At 48.7% G+C, this 20,353-nt stretch overlaps 1 protein-coding gene across 1 annotated transcript; it reads right to left on the reverse strand.

Annotated features, from left to right (window-relative positions):
- Window positions 1-5,059: 5,059 nt before the first annotated feature.
- On the reverse strand, window positions 5,060-19,737 carry LOC141266094 (fucolectin-like). Its single transcript, XM_073680005.1, has 4 exons — window positions 19,549-19,737; window positions 7,896-7,969; window positions 6,860-7,145; window positions 5,060-5,240 (listed from the first exon to the last, which is right to left on the reverse strand). The coding sequence occupies exons 2-4, from the start codon at window positions 7,966-7,968 to the stop codon at window positions 5,060-5,062; spliced, it is 540 nt and encodes a 179-aa protein (XP_073536106.1). The 5' UTR covers window position 7,969; window positions 19,549-19,737.
- Between the last annotated feature and the right edge of the window lie 616 nt (window positions 19,738-20,353).

Below are 20,353 nucleotides of genomic sequence, written 5' to 3' on the forward strand. Positions count from 1 at the left end.
AAAGTCTTTGATGAAATGGCGGTAGTACCCGGTCAATCCAAGGAAGGCCTTTAACTACCGTATGGTTCTAGGTGCTGACCCTTGTTGTATCGCAGCAACTTTAGCTTGGGAAGGCAAGACTCCATCCTGAGACACCTTGTGGCCCAGGTACTCGATCCCTTTCTTGAAAAGATGATACTTCTTCGGCCTTATTTTCAGGCCATGGATCCGCAATCGTACGGGCACCTGCCCGAGTCTGTTCAGATGTTCCTGAAAAGTAGCAGAGTAAATGATGACATCATCCAGGTATATCAGAGTAGCTTCAAAGTTTAGGTCACCCAAACACTTCTACATCAACCGCTGGAATGTCCCAGGCGCGTTGGATAATCCAAATGGCATCATATTAAATTTAAACAGTCCCATGTGGAATATGAACGCTGTCTTTGCCTTGTCCTTTTCTGCCACCGGTACATGCCAGTACCCGCTAGCCAAATCCAGAGTAGAGAAGTACTTTGCTTTTCCCAGGGCCATCAAAGATTCTGCGATACGAGGCAGGGGGTATGAATCTCGCACAGTGCACACATTCAACCGCCTGTAATCCACGCAGAAACAAAGGGTCCCATCCTTTTTCTTGACAAACACAACTGATGCTGCCCATGGGCTCTGACTACTCTGCACCACTCCCAAATCCAACATCTGTTTCAGCAGGGACTTCACCTCTTGGTACAGCTTAAGGGGTATCTGTCAATATCTTTCTCATATTGGAGGAGGGTCCCCCATCGGTATCTCATGGGTGATGGCGTCAGTGCAGCCAAAGTCGTCAGCATGACGGGAGAACGCGGCCTGATTCTCCCACAGCATTGCTTCCACTGCTTGTACCTGATAGGAATTTAGGGCTTTCACATCCACCCCCATCTGCATCAGGAGGGCACACCCATTCTATTCTGCAGTCGGTGCCCCCTTCTCTTCGGCCGTGATGGCCAGAGTTCAGACTGCATCATCTACTGGGGCCAGGGTCATTTCTTTTGAACTCAACACTTCACTTCGATGTAGGTACACCCGGGCCAGCTCCACTCTCGGTGGTAAATGGACTTCTCTCTGCCCCATATTCACGACTTGCATGGGTACTCTCCCTTCTCGGACCACTGCCAGGGTCTGGGCCACCAGGACATTCTGGTCTATTTCACCTAGGCCCACTGGTTCAATAGCCATTTCCATACCTTTAAGGTTTGCGGAAAGTTCCCACGGGCAGTAGGAGAATGGTCTCCTGACCAGAAGGGAGGGTGAGGGATGCCCTTCCCAACACTCGGATAATTCCCACAACCTGGTGTATCGGGACACTCTTCTGAGTCCCACAAACGTGGATCAGCCATTGAAACGCTTTCTGAGTGGGTTTATGCAGGGTGGCCTATTTCCAGTAGCAGGCCCCCGTTTAATGAACATGATCTGGTCTAACTCCTGCAGAATATTCATATCCATTATCACCCTTTACATTTCTTTGAATGGTTCAGGGACCAACAGGATACTTTTCCTTCCCACATCTTGTCCACATAACCTCATGTTCATCCACACAACCCCCGTGACTGGGATCAGTTGCTGATTAGCCGCAGTCATCCGAAGTAACGTCTCCCGCTCTGGCTTGGTCATCTCCTGGAACTAGCGATTGAAGCATGACTCGGGCATAGTCGTCACCTGTGATCTGGTATCCACCAAACAGTCCACTGGGATTCCTTCGAACTCAGCTCGCAAGATGGGACAACCTGCAACCAGATGTTCAGAATTGTGCTGGGTTGTTTGTCCTTCAACCCCCCTGCAGTATGCCCCACTGCTGCAGGTGCTGGAAGTTTAACGATGGCGCTGGACATCCCTGAAAATCACTCAGACACTCTCTAGCGAAATGTCTTTCACATCGCCAGCACTGTGCAACCTGACGTCCCTCTCTTCATCCGCGTGTGCGGGGCCCTTGACATCCAACCGGCTGGCCGCTGTGAAGAGTGCTGGGGCCTTGGGTAGACTGGCTCAGTCCGGGGGACTGCTGGTGGAGGATATTGAGGACCTTGATAACACGGCCAACCCACAGACATTGTAGGCGGGGGACCATAAGAGTTCAACAGACCAGTGTAGAGAGGTTTAGGTTCAGGGGCCTGAGGGAAAGTCTGATAAGAATCTGTTAGGGCCGGGTATGTGATCTCATCCCCTTTTACAAATCTGGATAATCACTCAGCCGATGACCCTCAGTTATCACAAGAGACGACTCGTTCTCCTTCCGTCTTTGAGCCCCTGTCAGTAATGACAACGCTGCACCGGTGGAGAAGGAAAGAAGACTCTGCCCCCAGCCCCGCCTACTGCAGAACCAGCTGCTGCTCTTTCTTACACCAGCACAGCGCCCTCTGCTGTCCACATACAGAGCTGCAATCCTGTGAAATCTTTCTTACCATCATACAGAAGTTAAAGTCCTCGGCTGCTTCTATTACCATGGCAGCCCTGATATAAGAATCAGTGAAATCCCAGCACTCTTGCAGCATGTGCCATTAGTGAGGAAAGACTGCCATCTACTGGCCATGACGAAATCAAGGTGGAACCAAATTGTGCAGGAAACTTCCAGGAAGAGTACTTTTGGGTGCTGGACCTGATCAGGTGACTCAGGAAGAACTTCCTGGATATAAAATCCCTGTGAACCAGACCGCAGGCAGATTTGGCGCCAAGTAGGATAGTGGAGCAAACGTGCTCCAGAGATGCTGCCGAGTCCAGCGAGAAGCCTGCAACACCCGGGTGCCAGCCGCCACCTCAAAGGCTGCAGATTCCTTGCAGGAGAACTCCAAATCCCACTTAAGTTGGTCAGAACCAGAAACCGCTTGTGAAGACCCAGGGTCTTCCATGGGTATAATAAGACAACACAGGGTGAGGCTAAATTGTGTGGCAATAGTTTATTGAACCACCAGCAATAACATTGAACAGTCCCAGCATTGCAATAAACATCATTGTGCCCAAACACTGAGTCACAGTCCTTGACCAGACCAAAACTAAATATATATATATATACACACACACATATTCACAAATCATCCTATACACAATAGTGTATTTCTCTTGTCTTAACAAATCTAGATGTCTGGCTAATTAAGATAAGAAGCTGTTTCATCATACCGCTCCCTGTGCTGATTGGGGCCTTCGAGACATGGCGTCGCCTGTCAAGAGCCGAGGCCTAGTCCTCTTCACCCCAAACCTAACAGACTGAGAAGCTGACTGACTGGAGAAGCACTGCCTGCGATTGCGGAGCAACTGCGCGAATGAGCAGGGCCGTCACTTACAACTTGCACCTAAAGTATCGGGGACAGTTGGGATTAGGGTTCAGGTTGGGAGGTGACTGGTTGGTGCGTGGAAGACTCAACGGGACTTGGTTGATTACATCAAGAGGAGAATTGTGGACTACTGGGAAAACCGGTGACCCCCGCTAGGGCCATAGAGAGAAAGAACTAACGTGGTGCACCACAGTTGGGAAATTAACTTTACTGTTACCTACTGAAAGACTCCAAGTTTACTGTTAATTTACTTTGTTACTAACCCTTTAAACCCATTGTTCTATACATAAAGTATCCTGACTTTCTGCTTCATGGTCTCTGTGCGTTGCATTCCAGCACCTTACACTTTACCTGGCTAGGTGACTCCCAAATAGATGGGGCATGGCCCAAACACTGTTCTGTCCTTAGTTATGGCTGACCGGTGGGGTCCAGCACTTCTCCAAAGAAGCTTTTAGTTTAGATCCATAGTCACATGTTCTGGATCAAAACTAAGAGCTATGAGCAAGTTCTCATAATACTGGGGAGTCTCTGCTTAGCAAAAAAAGATGGCCACTGAGGTCCATTTGAAACCACCACAATTATATCTTTATTGAAAATACATATACATCTCTATACACAAACGGTCCACATTGTAGGAACACGATACTGGGGACCAAGATTAGAGTTAAAAAATTACACCGTATAAAAACATGTGACACAGCGGCCGCAAATAGCTAGTCTATTTCTCAGAGTATATAGTTGGTAACTTAGGGGAAACTGGAAACAAAGTGTCTAATCCTCATTATGAATATCACACCATATAGAAAATATCATCTTGATGTAATGTCCTTCACCCTCACAAATAAATAGATCTAATCATGCCATCCAGAATGCTCATAGATCACTATTATTCAAAACATATATCATGCATCAGATAAAATACATTTCTACATTGTTTACCTGGATAGCCACTGACCGCTAAAGCTCCGCTGTATACATCACCCCGACGCACGTTTCGGTTAAAACCTGTCTCAAGGGGTACTCATGCACACTGACCACCCACCCTGTGCCAATATCAGGACTCCACAAAGTTCTCATGTAGAAGCAGAGCTGTGCAAGTCCTCATCCCCTCAATAAAAATCATACCTTATTTGTCAGTCATAAGAAATCTGGTGTACAATATATATGGAAATGAGTCAGGGAGTGCACTGCGAGTTTCATTCCCACGTTAGTTCTTATTCATAAGCAATCACTTTGAAACGCGTCAACCAGCACCTTGAAAAAAACTTCCCTTGGGACTTTTTCGATGGTACATTCTTCTATTTTGAAGATGTGGATTCACCTTTGAATTATGTTTTTATTGATGGAACACTAACAGAATAAAGTTTGCATTTTAATGAATCAACTACTTTTTTTTGTAGACAACCTGGAATGAGGAAATCAAGCACACCGACACCTCCATGGCTGCAGACCATAGCCAATCTGAGGAGGCAGAAGCAGCCTGAGCCAATGATAGGACAGAGGTGGGTCTGAGACCACCACAGAATCCCTGGGGGCACAGTAGCTGAGCTGTAGTCACTGATCAGTTTTATACTAATGGAAGGAAAGCGGCCAAGCAACAAGATATAAGGACAATAAGATCCTACATACAACTCATGTCTGAGCTCCTGATTGGACGCAGAGTAGAAATAATGAAGACATGGGGATGAGCTAGAGACCGGTTTATTTTGAAGTTTAAACAATTCACAGGTCGCACAGTGAAAACCAGCAGCAGAAAGAAGGATCTGATGTCACAGCCTCTACCAGCAGACACTGTTCTTCTCCTTATCCTTAAACGTGACGGAGTCTGAATAAACCTCGAGCTCGCACATCGACAGGTACTCCGAGCGTCCTGGGATCACAACGCTGATGTACCGACCCTCCATCCCCTTACAGCAGAAGGACAAGGTGGAAGAGGCAACATTCATGACAGTGCCGCACCTGGAGGAGAGAAAAGCAGCAAATGTGAGAGTTAGTGGATCAAGTATATCATGTGCAGATCACAAGGTACACCAGAGAGGCACAGAGCCCAGCAGGTACACCACCAGAGAGGCACAGAGCCCAGCAGGTACACCACCAGAGAGGCACAGAGCCCAGCAGGTACACCACCAGAGAGGCACAGAGCCCAGCAGGTACACCACCAGAGAGGCACAGAGCCCAGCAGGTACACCACCAGAGAGGCACAGAGCCCAGCAGGTACACCACCAGAGAGGCACAGAGCCCAGCAGGTACACCACCAGAGAGGCACAGAGCCCAGCAGGTACACCACCAGAGAGGCACAGAGCCCAGCAGGTACACCACCAGAGAGGCACAGAGCCCAGCAGGTACACCACCAGAGAGGCACAGAGCCCAGCAGGTACACCACCAGGGAGGCACAGAGCCCGGCAGGTACACCACCAGAGAGGCACAGAGCCCGGCAGGTACACCACCAGAGAGGCACAGAGCCCAGCAGGTACACCAGAGAGGCACAGAGCCCAGCAGGTACACCACCAGAGAGGCACAGAGCCCAGCAGGTACACCACCAGAGAGGCACAGAGCCCAGCAGGTACACCACCAGAGAGGCACAGAGCCCAGCAGGTACACCACCAGAGAGGCACAGAGCCCAGCAGGTACACCACCAGAGAGGCACAGAGCCCGGCGGGTACACCACCAGAGAGGCACAGAGCCCAGCAGGTACACCACCAGAGAGGCACAGAGCCCAGCAGGTACACCACCAGAGAGGCACAGAGCCCAGCAGGTACACCACCAGAGAGGCACAGAGCCCAGCAGGTACACCACCAGAGAGGCACAGAGCCCGGCAGGTACACCACCAGAGAGGCACAGAGCCCGGCAGGTACACCACCAGAGAGGCACAGAGCCCGGCGGGTACACAGAAACAAGAACATAGAAGTCCATTCCATTTTTATAGCAGGTTCATCCCTACAGGCATCAGTCCAGCTGTCCAGGTTCCTGAACACTTAATAACCAGTTCCAAGCATTTCCAAATATATAAAAGCCTTTAATATAACAGTTAGTAGTGTCTGGTAAAAGGAGTTACATATGCAAAGGGGGCAGCTTATATACAAGTGTTTTCCCCCATACACCATGGTCCTGTCTGAATCATTGCAGGTCTGGTCAGACACCACCTCTCCCTGAAGTCACAGTCCTCCTGCCTTGCTTGATGTGGATGATGCATCCTACACCTATACGGTCAGTCTCGCTGAGCGAGATCGGCGATGCTGTGTGGAGGACGTAGGAGGCATCATCCACATCAAGCAAACAGGAGGAAGCGCAGAAAGACCAGCAGCACCCAAAGCAGCCGACTGTACGGGACTTCTAAAAAGGTCATTTTGGATATGCAGAGGAGTTGGGGCTTACATCCCGGCTTCTGCAGTTTATATTGGAAACTCCTGGGGACTGGTTCCCTTTAAGGCTGCACCAGGATCTGCAGGGCACAAATGGGAACGTGCCTGAACTCAATATGGCGGCTTCACACATCACCACACAGCGGCCCCTTACAAAGTGCAAGGCGGAACTTGCTTTGCTTTTCCAAAAGTGAGGATTTTCTTGTATGAACTTACACCGGGTTGTTGTTGTTGGGGGAGTTCCCGATTCGGACCTCGGCCCCCATCAGTCGCTCCGGACAGCAGTCCATCCGGTTAGTTATGACGACGGTTGATATCTTGTAGCTCTGGCCCAGGTCCAGCTTCCACCAGGGATCCTTCTCCAGGTCGGTGTGAGTGCAGGAGTCACTATTGAAGTCGGTGTCTTTATTCCCATCGATGGCGTTCTTAGCCAATCCGCTCCTGGTGGAATACGGATAGTCCGACACCTGGGAGGCCACTCCGGCCCTCGCTAGGTTTGTGGCTGAGGAGAGAACAGAAGAGGTCACTTATATGGAGCAGATATGTGGGTGCTGCCAGCACCGGCGCCATCTCATCCTGGCACTGCCCATTACACCATAACCAGAAAATAGAAGAACCACCCAGAAAATGGTGACCGGCCCCGTGAGACGCAGGAAGGAGACCGAGATCTGGGAGCATGGAGACAAGACGTCCTGCCCGGCCTCTGTCTGCAGGAAGAGGTGCTGCCATTTGGGGGTGCAATTAAGTGCCACATGATGCCTACTGTCACCAGACAACCAATGTCATCCATGTCACCCGGCAGTGGATGGTGACATATAATGACCAAACTGTGCACATAATACAGCTGTGTAATCACTACTGACAGCACCAAAATGGAAGGTCATCATTGGTTTGGTGCAGGGTGGTGACAGGGGTGTAACGTGCGACTGCGGTGATGTGGGGGGGGGGGGTGTGCAGGGGCAGCTCGGTTGCTCTGGTCGCCAAATTCTGACAGCATAGACGATACCAAGAAATAAAACCACAACTGTTACACAAGATCCCTTCTAGAAGGCAGCCGCCCTCTCCGGATGCTCGTTTTGCACTTTGTTTTCTTATAGCAGAATAAGTGCGAGTTAGGGAGAGGATGCGGAGTGTTATACCGGGGGGAGTTCAGGCAGAAAAATCACTGGGTGGTGTAGACTGAGTAAGATGCAGCTCCAGACATCCCACCCAGTGTACAGATAAAGGACCGCCCTGCCCTCCAGAATCTCACCTCCAGGTGCAGGAGCGCATCCCAGAGCCAGAACCACAGATCCCAGCAGAATCAGAGACGACAGAAGATCCATCCTGAGGAAAGAAGAGGAACAGACAGAGGAGTCAATGTCCAGAGAGAAGCTTCACTACTGACTTTTCCAGTCACAACCAAAGCTGCAGTCAGCTACTTATTGCTTCTAGGACCACATGAGCGCTGAGAGGAGATGCACTGGTACCCCAATAAGCTCTCCTGCATGCTACATTTGCAAGTGTTAATCAGAGTTTACTGTATTGGAGATTTGTGATGCAATATGATCTGGCCAATAGAGGGCAGTGGAGAGGCCAGAGTTGCAGCACAGGGGTTTGGCATATGGTGACTTGCTAGAGTTAAAGGACAGTGAAGCCGCATATCATTGGAAAAAGGTCTGGATAGAGCGGTGTGACTCTGGATCTGTTTTTGGTGACTCTGGAACGCTTTGTTCGGCTTGACATGAGCCAAATCGATGAGGACAACCAAAGACACAACATCTTGGGCTAGGCCACGTGAGGCCTTATTGCTGAGCACTTAGAGAATGACAATCTCTTTAATGCTGGGTTTCTCTAAGATTCCAGTCAGCATTTGATTTTTGAACGCAGCCCAACAAGGACACTTCAGTCTCAGGATGTACTGGTACCATTTACAACAGAAATATATAATATATATATATATATATATATATATATATATATATATATATATATATATATATATATATATATATATATATATATATATATATATATATATATATATATATATATATATATATATATATATATATAATTTTATAGGTCTAGTTAGGAGATAAAGCCTCTTCTGTAATAGACACTTCAAAAACTGCTCCGAGTAGGCGATTACTACAGGACTGGCATGCGGTTTTATGCCAAGAAAGGGTGAATCGCATGTACTTTTGCTGGCATATAACTTAGTTCTGTCAGCTGTACCTGTTTCCCCTTAGTCAGTTATTGAGAGGAATCGCTGTCATCGTATTTGTTATTCATTCATTATTTTTCTATAATCCTTATTTTTATAAAACAAAACAGTTCAGTAATACTTAAATATTGGTCAGTGCCAACCTCGGCTCTACTCCTCACCCTGTGCCCGCTCCTCTCCCACATTTCACACTCACCTCCCCAGCCAAAGTGGCTGATAACAGAAAGATTGTGGCCACCTGTCCTAGTGGCTGATAACAGAAAAAGCTTTTAAAAAAAAAAAAAAAAAAAAAAAAAAAAAAAAAAGGGACTCCGCACAGGAAGACTGCTCAAACCAAGTCCTGCGGCTCGATGCTTCATGGCATGGTCATGTAAATCCACCTGCCTTTTCCATCCATCTCCGCCATCTTTGATTGACAGCTCTGGCTTCATAGATACGCAGGACGGCAGAGAGGGGGAAACGTGCAGGTGAGGAGCGGCACTGAGCCGTTTGCCCACCACAATGCACCAATCGCCTAGACTTGGTGTGACCATTCTGAGCAGACAGAGGCCCTATAATCACCTGGTGTAGAACCGTACAATCAGGCATGGCTGATAACAGGGGACAATAGCTGGCATTTACCTGCAGGAAAGGTAAGTGAAGGTCTTGTGCAATCTCCACACCTGATAAATGCTGGTTTACTTGTAGCAAGTCTGTACTCACAGGAGCAGCTCCTGCACAATCTGGGACCTCAGAGACCTCAGTGCTGGGTATTTATACCCTATTACTCTCCAGCCACACCCAGCTCTGGTCAGAGCCCCGCCTCCTCTGTCCATAGTCACACCCTTCATGTTATAAGCTCCACCCCCTCTCCATAGCTCCTCCCCCTGAGCTCACAGACTGACAGCCTCTCAGTGCGGTGCAGCCGGTGTCCTGGAGTGGCCATTCTGCTGGCTCAGGGCTGCCCGTGTCTGCTGTTCTCTGCGTTCTCTCTTTTTGTGTGAATCTACTGTATAAAGTGTTTTCTGTGCCAGCTTTTTGTCCGACAGGTCGGAGATTTTTAAAGAGTTCAAAAAGTGCAAGTTTTACAAGCAGAAACAGGTTCAGCAATTGCTTCTTTTCAGACCATGAGCACACAGCGCCATCAGACACCGGCGCAGCCGCAGGGTTTTTCCAGGCAGAGCGGCGGTGATCGTCTCCTGCTAAATGTTGGTAATTATAGAGAACGGGCGTTTTCTCAGTGAACGCCGCCCCGGGAATCAGCGTCACTTCTCTTAACTGCTGCAAGATCTCCAACTCCTGAAGCCGGGAAAAGAAGCGACAGAAGATGGCACAGGAGCGCATTGGTTTTGACATTGCTGAGCACTATGATCATCATAAGGGGTGGAATTAACCTGAGAAAGACGCAGTGTGCACACACCCCAGAAACTACGCCAAAGTTTAGAGATTTGGAGGCGGATTTGGAACGTTTCCGCTCAGATTCTACTCCAAAAACTGTTCGAAAAACTCAGTGTGCACACAGCCGTAGGGAGCTATTGGGGGAGTTTTTATTTCCCTGAAGAGTTTTGGAGGTTTTATCCCTGCAGTGTTTTTTGCAGCTTATTGACTGGGCATTGCCTGGTTTGGGGAGGTTTCTTTCAGGCTTCGCTCCCTCGAAGCGACTTTCTTTATTCCACTAGGAGTTTTTCAAAGTCTCTTCAGTAAAAACAAAAACTCATATGGAAAGCAAAGTGTATTTCCCATAGAAATGAGTAGGAAGAGTTTTCCGAGAGTTTTTGAAGCCTTTTTTTGATGAGAATCTTGGAGAAGCGCCGCTCCATAAAACGCCTCAAAAACTGTATGTTAACAAAGCAAAAGGTTATGGTCACACAGAATTTTTTACGCTGAAAAATTCACACCTAAGGATTGGTGCACACTGAGTGAGTTTTTGGAGCATAGACTGACCAGTGAAAACTGACCAGAAACTCTCCAAATGTAAAAACTCTGCTCAGTTTTTTATTTGAAAACTCAACAAAAAGACTCCATGTGCACATGGCCTAAAACCACTTCTTTAAGACATGTTTTTTTCCTGCTTGGGTTTTGGTGCATTTTATATTATAATATGAGAGGTAACACTAAGGGGTTTCTCTGTAAAAATCTTACCAAAAAGCTTAAAAAAGTGCCATAAATGTGCAAATAGATTCACTCAAAGGGCCTGAGTCATCCAGGTTTTCCACCAGCTTCTTTGCTTTTTTTTAAATCTTGATGCCAGTTCTAGACAACTTCTCCAAAGTGGAGAGAACATGGGCAAGATGTGGCGTGATGAGGCTCTTCTGGTAAATTCTCGTCAAAATGTATGTCATTTTGATGGCGACACTTGTAGAGTACAGTTTTGTAAGTAGATTTTTGCTTGGAATCTGCGCAATGTCGACATGTCGCACCCTAAGGTTTAGTTCACATTGAGGTTTTTGTTTGTTGAGTTTTCAAAGCAGAAATTATGCAGTCAAAACCTGTTGTTTTTTAATTCCTTGCAGTTTTGGGAGAGTTTCTCCTAAGGTTATGTCTCCATGATTTGTCCATCAACCATGACAAAGTAGCCTCCGCATGATGGGTAACTAACCTCCTGATTTCTACCTTTTAAATTTGTAGGCTTCTAGCCCAAGAGAGGCATGTTTGCCCATTTATACTGTAGGCTTATAGCCAAGAGAGGCATGTTTAGGAGGTTAGTTACCCATCATGAGGAGGCTACCTTGTCATGGTTGATGGACATACATGAATTGGCCAATTTATGCGCTAAGAGACTCAGTGTTCTCAGTGTTTGCATATGTATTGGCCCTTACAGTGTGCTGCTGTGCTTTCTTATTGTATGTTATGTAGTCATTGCAGCGTGCACCTGTTTACACTATATGGAGGTGCTGGTCAGGCTTTTTGTTCTTTGCAACTAGTAATTACTGTCAGCCAAAATGTGTACAACCCAAGTGTCACGAAAGGCAGAGAAACATAAAGTTAGCCATGTGTGCCAGACTGGTAACAGCCAAGTCTTCCCTGTCCTGACAAAGAGGATGACTGTCTATGCTCTCCTCCTTATTATCTCTCTCCTCAGGCCATCCACGCTGAACAGACGGTATGACAGTTGTGTGGGTAGTTCCGTCTATAGCACAGGAAAACAGCTACTGTTCCTCCTCTTCCTCCTACTCATCCGTGTTGGCATGAGATGAGGCTGGGATGAGTGGCATCACCCTGTATGGTTCCTTGCTCCATCTCATTGTGCTCTGCCAGAAATTCATCCTCTTTAATTGTGAGCAGAGAGCGTTTCAGTAGACAGAAAAGTGGGATGGTGACGCTAATTATAGTGCCATCTTGGTGGAGTCCTCAAAGTTTTGGAGGATGACACAGATGTCAGACGTTCATGTCCACTCATCAACTCTTATGTGCAGAGGCTGACCTAAATAATGAAGGGCGTGTTGAAGCTGGTACTCAACAACTGCCCTCTGCAGCTCTCAAATCCTTCCCAACACCTGCAACATTGAGTTCCAACACGTGGTGACATCGCACACCAGTTGGTGAGCTGGAAGCTGCAAACGCTGCTGAAGCATGGCGAGAATGACGAAAGCTGCTCAGGCAAGGTTTTGAGAAGCCGTTGAACCACTAGATTGAGCACATGGGACAGGCATGCTACATGTGCGAGCTTGCCTAGCTTCTGAGTCGCCACCAGGTTACGGCCATTGTCACACACGACCATGCCTGGCTGTAGGTTCAGCAGTGACAGCCACAGATCTGCCTGCTCTTTCAGAGCTGTCCAAAACTCTTCAGCAGTGTGCGATATGTCACCTAAGCATATTAGCTTCAGCAGTGGCTGTTACCGCCGAGGCAGTGCTCCAGTGCTTCCTGCTTCCGACTGATGTGGTCATTTCGGAGATGGAAGCTGAGGAGGGGGAGGGGGAGGAGGTGCAAGAGCTGTAGAATGTGGAGACAACACTGATTGACCCAGGGCCCGCAATCCTCGGCATTGGGAGGACGTGTTCCGTCCCATATTCCGACTGGGACCCGGCTTCCACTATTCCACTATATTAACCTAGTGTGGTGTCAGTGATATGTACCGTCCCTGGCCACAAGCACTTCTCAATGTGTTCGTGGTTAGGTGGAACTTCCAAGGAACTGTATTGTTGAGGGCATGGGTAATGTTCTGGAACACGGGCTTGTGTAATTTGGGGATGACACACCAAGAGAAATAGTGGAGGCACGGGACCGAGTACTGAGGAACGGCCGTCGTCATCAGGTTGCGAAAAGATTCCGTCTCAATGAGCCTAAAAGGCAACATTTCAAGTGAAGCATTCGAGAAATGTGTGAGTTTAGTAGTGTGGCCTGTGAGGTGTTGGCTGCTTATTTACGCTTGTGTTCCAAGGAGTGGGGTAGGAACAACTGACCTCTGCGCTGGGACAAGGGCATGGACGTTGTTGCTGATTGTGGTGGTTGCGAGTGTGCAATGATAGGTGCAGGGCAGGAGGCATGTGCCATTGACAGGGGGATTTGCATGCACGCACAACAACGGAACAGGCAGTGGAGTCACCCACAGACACTGTTTCTGGACCCTGGCGTTCGGCCCAAGTAGTCAAGTGCTTTGCTATCATGTGCTTGAGCATGCTGGTGGTGGTCAGGCTGGCACTTTTGCTGCCCCTGCTGATGCTGGTCTGGCAGAGGGTGCAAATGGCCTTTTTGGGGTTATCTGGACAGTCTTTAAAAAAGAGCCAGACTCTATAATACCAAACAGTTGTACTGGCAACTTCCCTCGTGTTGGTGTTCCGGGGAACAGTTGCCCACATTGTGTCTGTGGCCACCCCACTGCTGGTTTCTGCCTGTTGTGGTGCTACGCCTCCCTCCTCCTCTGTGCTGCTGTCCTTGCTATGCATTTTACCTGGCCAGGTTGGGTCAGTGACTTCATCGCCCACCACCTTGTCTTCCACATGCACACCCTGGGCCTCCTCCTGACTTGGTGGCAATTGGGTCTCATTATCATCATCCACCTCTTGCGACAGTTTCCCACCATTGCCTTCGTGTGACCGTGGCTGCTCAAATATTTGGGCATCGCTACACACATTCTCCTCTTGCCCCGCTTGAAGCTGGCCGGGCGAGAGGCCCGAATATATGAATGGAAAAGAGCTCTTCGGAGTGTCCAAGTGTGGATAAGTTGTTTCTGGACACTCGACATGGAGACAATGGAAGGTAATATTTGGCCCGCTCCAAAAAATGTCACGGTTATTACCGCAGTAATATGGGATCACGTCTGATGACCACGGTTTTAGGAAGTGGCCATATAGATATGGTATTGGTCAATGACCAAGTGTGAATAGCATGAATAACACACAGCCGGCAGACTTTAAATGTATATTTAGCACGCTGCACATAATGTCTGCATTATTACCGCAGTAATATCAGATCACGTCTGATGATGGACAAGTTTCTCTTCTTCCACAATACAGCAATGCAAATAAAATTAAAAAATCTGGCTGTATTCTGCTAACAAGCAAGGGAGCAGGAAAATGGAGTACTGTATTGCTTTTGAGCAAATAATCAGGATTAAGAGCAAACAAAAAAATAGCCCTGATATGTAGGGCTATATGGATATCTGTAACAGCAGCAGCAGACGGAACGTGCAATGGACCCTATTTTGCTGATACACTCTCCACAAACTCTGCCTGCCTAACTCCTGCTGTTGTAAGACAGGTGCCGGGATGCAATGTACAGAGACACAAGACGGGAACAGTCAGGGATATATATATGATACCACTTTATATGTATAACAAATAGTGATGAGCGAGCGCTAAAATGCTCGGGTGCTTGTTGCTCGGGTCAAGCACATTGGAATACTCGAGTGCTTGACCTGAGCAACGAGCCCAATGTAAGTCTATGGGAAACTCCAGCATTTTTCAGGCGGTTTCCCCCGGCGGTCTGCAGAGGGCCTAAAAATTGCCAAAATCGATGGGAACAGTGCTCAAATGACATGGGGACAGCATGGGGAAGACCCCTGGAAGCATTTCTGACTCCCAGGTCACTTCTGTCAACAACGTTGTTACAGTATTACGCCACTTTTACGGACTCACAATAAAACATTCAAAAACTAAACCGAAATGGATTTTCCTGGGAAATATGTTAAGGAACATCCTTTCCAGGGTAATGACTTGTATATAAGGCAAAATAAATAACCAAAAACAAAAATACTCCTCCACACCTTGGGCTATGTTTACACATAGCGTTTTTGATGCGTTTTTTCACTTTTGCATTGCTTTCAACCGTGACAAATGTATTTACCAGGAAATGTCATTTTAACATTTTACAGCCTTATCTGGCCATGTGGTGTGTGAGATATCATCAGACACATCGTTTTTCATTTATGAAGGATCGACTCTGAAAGTCACAAAGCCTATTTTTATAGGGCCAGGAGTCGGCCCTTGCTATTGTTATAGAGCCATCAGCCGGCTATGTTTTATTGTTCCCATTACTAAAGAGTGGGTCTCCTATACTGTTATTGCGTATGCAGTGAGTGGCTGGGCTGCCCAAAATTTGGACGCACCCCAATACCACTTTGAAAATTTGGATGCACCTCAATACCCCTTTGAAGAGACTTAGAGGAGGGCCTCCTGAAAACAATGTTCCCATTATTAGGAAGTAGGTCTCCCATTGTGTTTGCCTATGCAGTGAATGCAAGGGTTGCCAAAAATTTGGAGGCACTCCAATGCCCCTTGGAAGAGAAGTGGAGGTCAGAGGGCCATCTGAAAACAATGTTCCCATTATTTTGAAGTGGGTCTCCCATTGTGTTTTCCTATGCAGTGAATGCAAGGGCTGCCAAAAACTGGGAAGCACTCCAATGCCCCTTGAAAGAGATGTGGAGGAGGGCCTCATAAAAAAATGTTCCCATTAGAAAGGAGCAGGTCTCCTATACTTGTAATGCCCATGCACTAAGTGTATGGGCTGACAAACATTTACCCCTGGGGGGTATACATGAACATACTGTATAAAAAAAAATTTTTACGGGCATCATAAACACCCTTAAAAATATTATGTGGGTATTGCATCATGGACCAGGGTCACCCTGGTGATATGGTGGTGGAGGATGAGGATGAGGAGAAGGAGGAGGACAAGAGCAAATAGCCAAAAAATGGAAGCGTATACTTATGTCAGGGTGTGAAAAGGTGCATGGGAATACACCTCCAAAGAAAAGACACTGGATTTGAGTTTATGTTACGCTGGTATCATTCGGTGGTGTTGAGAAGTCTGGCCCAATCCAGCCCTTGTTCATTTTTATAAGAGTCAGCCTGTCAGCATTTTCAGTTGACAGGCAGATGCGCTTATCAGTTATAATTCCACCAGCGGCACTAAAAACCCGCCCTGATAAAACGCTGGCGGCAGGGCAGGGCAGGACCTCCAAGGCATAGAGAGCCAGTTCATTCCACGTATCCAGCTTGGATACCCAATAATTATAAGCCACAGAGGAATCACGGAGGAAGTTGGTACGGTCGGCAAGGTACTCCCTCACCATCTTCCCAAACTTTGCACTCCTTGTGAGAGTACCCCGCGCCTCAGGGCTTGTGCGATGGGAGGGTCAGAGAAAATTCTCCTAGAACTTTGACAGTGCTCCCCTGCCTCTGCTGGATTGAAGTTGTGTCTCTCTCGCCTGTTGTTCTTGGTTGTCCAACGAAGTGTGACCTCAGCCGCCAGCGTTTTCAGAAGGGAATTTTTTTAATAGTTCCGCAACAAGGGCCTTCTGGCACAGCCCCATTTTTGTAGACCTGCCTCAGGAATAAGAGATATAAAGTTCTCCTTGTAGCGTGGGTCTAGAAGTGTCACCAACCAGTAATGACTGTCACCCAAAATTTTGAGAACGCGAGGGTCATGGGAAAGGCAGCATAACATAAACTCAGCCATGCGTGCCAGACTACTAACAGACAAGACTTCCATGTCCTCACCAAGGGGATGACTAACCATGCTCTCCTCCTCCTCCTCCTCTCTGTCCTCTGGCCCTCCACGCTGAACAGACGGTATGACAGCTGTGCAGGTAGTACCATCTACAGCGCATGAAATTAGCTCCTGTCCTTCCTCCTCCTCCTCTTCTTCATTATCCCCCAATCCACGTTGGGATGAGATGAGGCTGGGCTGTGTGAAATCACCCTGTATGGTTCTTTGCTCCATCTCTTCATGCTCTGCCTGCAATGCATCCTCTTTGATTGTGAGCAGAGAGCGTTTCAGAAGACAGAGAAGCGGGATGGTGATGCCAATTATGTCGTCATCGCCGCTCACCATCTTGGTGAAGTCCTCAAAGTTTTGGAGGATGGTACATATGTCTGACATCCATATCTGCTCCTGAGGTCTTATGTGTGGAGTCTGAACTGCATACCGACGGCCTTGTTGATGCTGGTACTCAACAACTGCCCTTTTCTGCTCACAAACCCTTCCCAACATCTGCAGTGTAGAGTTCCAACGTGTGGGAACATCACACACCAGTCTGAGAGCCGGAAGCTGCAAACGCTGCTGAAACACGGCAAGGGCGGCGGAAGCTGTAGGTGACTTTCTAAAATGGGCGCACAGGCGACGTACTTTGACAAGCAGATCTGACAGCTCCGGGTAGGATTTGAGAAACCACTGAACCACGAGGTTAAGCACATGGCCAGGCATGGTATGTGTGTGAGCTCGCCTCGCCTCAGAGCCGCCACCAGGTTCCGGCCATTGTCACACACGACCATGCCTGGCTGTAGGTTCAGCGGTGTGAGCCACAGATCTGCCTGCTCTTCCAGAGCTGTCCACAACTCTTCAGCATTGTGTGGTTTGTCACCTAAGAATATTAGCTTCAGCACAGCCTGTTGCCGCTTGGCCGAGGCAGTGCGGCAGTGCTTCCAGCTTCCAGGTCATTTCGGAGATAGAGGCTGAAGAGGAGGAGGAGGCTGAGGAGGATGAGGTGCAGGAACTGTAGACAATAGGGGCAACCCTGATTGACCTAGGGCCCGCAATCCTTGGCGTCGGGAGGACGTGTTCCGTCCCAAGGTCCGACTGGGTCCCGGTTTCCACTATGCTAACCCAGTGTGCCGTCAGCGAGATGTACCGTCCCTGCCCACAAGCACTTGTCCACGTGTCCGTGGTTAGGTGGACTTTCCCAATTACTGCGTTGTTGAGGGCACGGCTAATGTTTTGGGACACGTGCTTGTGTAATGTGGGGACAGCACACCGAGAGAAATAGTGGCGGCTGAGGACCGAGTACCGAGTACCGAGCCTTTAGGCTTCCACGAGCCTAAAAGGCAACATTTCGAGTGCAAGCAGTTGTGAAATGTGAGAATTTAGTAGTGTGGCCTGTGGGGCATTGGCTGCGTATTTGACCTTGCGTTCCAAGGACTGGGGTATGGACAACAGAACGCTGCACTGGGACAAGGACGTGGACGTGCTTCCTGATGCTGCTGCTTGAGAGTGTGCAATGACAGGTGCAGGGCAGGAGGCATCTTCGCATGCACCATGGACAGGGGATTGGCTTGCATGCACAACAGCGGAAGAAGCAATGGTGCCACCTGCAGACACTGTTCCTGGACCCTGGGGTTCGGCCCACAAAGTCGGGTGCTTTGCTGCCATGTGCCTGATCATGCTGGAGGTGGTCAGGCTGGTCGTTTTGCCACCCATGCTGAGGCTGGCCTGGCAGGTGGTGCAAATGGCTTTTTTGGGGTTATCGGCAGAGTCTTTAAAAAACAACCAGACTCGGTATTACATGGAATGGTTGCCTGCCTTCTGTCTGCGGCCACCACACTGCTTCTTCCTGCCTTTTGGGGTGCTCTGCCTCCCTCCCCCTGTGTGCTGCTTTCCTCGATCTGCATGTCCTCCTGCCAGGTTGGGTCAGTTACTATATCATCCACCACCTCGTCTTCCACTTCCGCACACTGGTCCTCCTCCTGACTTTCTGGCAATTGTGTCTCATCATCGTCCACCTCTTGTGATACTTTCCCACCGTCACCTTTGTGTGACCGTGGCTGCTCAAATATTTGGGCATCGCTACACACGATCTCCTCTAACCTCGCTTCAAGTGGAACGGGCGAGAGGCCCGAATCTATAAATGGAAAAGTGAACAGCTCTTCAGAGTGTCCAAGTGTGGGATCATTTGTCTCTGGGCACTCGGCACGGTGGGAGGAAGGAGGATCAGGGTGAGGAATATGCGGTCCAGACTCACGGCTACTGAGACTTGACCGTGTGGAAGACAGGGTGGTGGTGGTGGCTAAGTGACTGGAAGCATTATCCGCTATCCAACCAACAACCTTTTAACACTGCTCTGGGTTTAATAGTGGTGTGCTGTGGTCCCCTAGGAATTGGGACAGGAAGATCAGGCGAGAAGATGTGGGTGTTTGTTGTGGCACAAGTTCAGCTTGCCCACAGCCTCGGCCTCTGCATGCACCATCACCATCACGTCCAGTTTCCCGTCCCTTGTCACATGCCTTAAAGTCTATCAGATCCCGTTTAGCCTCCCACGCACCAAATGGCCACCTCCCAACCTGAGATCCTAATCCCAGCTGTCCCTGGTACCGTGAATGGAAATTGGAAGTGACGGCCCTGTTCACTTGCGTGATTCCTCCGCTGCTTCTGGCGTGTCTCTCCTCTCGCAGTCGTCTCTCATCTCTTCCCGGCTTGACCTTCGATGATAGTCTTTCACGCTTGGGTTAAAGAGATCCAGACCTCAGCTCTTGACAGGTGGCATCGGGTCCCGGGAACTTACTCTGTGTGGGGCGCAGGTCCTGACTCTGGGCCACACGTGCAGGGCTCAGGGTGCTTCTGTAAGCAGTCCAGAACTTCTCAGGTGGTGCCTAACTCTGATGTAGCGCAGGCCTCTGGCTGGAGCCTGCCGTGCTGGGATCTGCGGTCCCTCTGGAGCACGTCCGCTCCACTCTGCAGCCTGCAGCCAAATCTGTCTGTGTCCTGGCATACTGGGCTTTTATATCCAGGAAATCCTTCCTGGAGGTCACCTGATCAGGTGCAACATCTGAATTTGTTCCCCCTTCAACTCTTCTTGCATAACTTGATTCCGCTCTATTTCATCTGGCCAGCAGATGGCAACCTTTCCTCATCTCTGGCACATCCTGCAATAATCTTCCATTGAACTCTACTACATTCCTCCCCCCTTTTTGCTGGCCATTCCTTGGGCGAGTGGATTTCTTGCAGGATTGACGTCTGCTTCCAGGCAGCGCAAGTTCTGGCAAGAGTTGAGCACACTCTTCTGTTTTCTGTTGAATCTGAGACAAGAAAAACTCTTCTTGGGCAAACCTTTTTGGGGGGATTTTGGCATTAGCCTGCCCAGTCCTGTGGAGCTCCTCCTATAGAGGCGATTCTGTAGTTCCTGAAGAATCAATCACTGGGGATTTGCCTCCAGATTCATTCTCTGTCCCTCTTGAGGGTAGCACTAGCAGCTCTGACAAACTCAACGGTACTGTAGCCCATCCTTCTTAATCCCCCAAGGCCCCTGTTTGTGGCACCTCAGCCACCTCAGTTGGAGATTCAGTCCTGTGACAGTCCTCCACTTCAGA

Source organism: Phyllobates terribilis, unplaced genomic scaffold (genome assembly GCF_046119375.1).
Source record: "Phyllobates terribilis strain yellow unplaced genomic scaffold, ASM4611937v1 Scaffold_4__5_contigs__length_816908805, whole genome shotgun sequence".
Lineage (NCBI taxonomy): Eukaryota > Metazoa > Chordata > Amphibia > Anura > Dendrobatidae > Phyllobates > Phyllobates terribilis.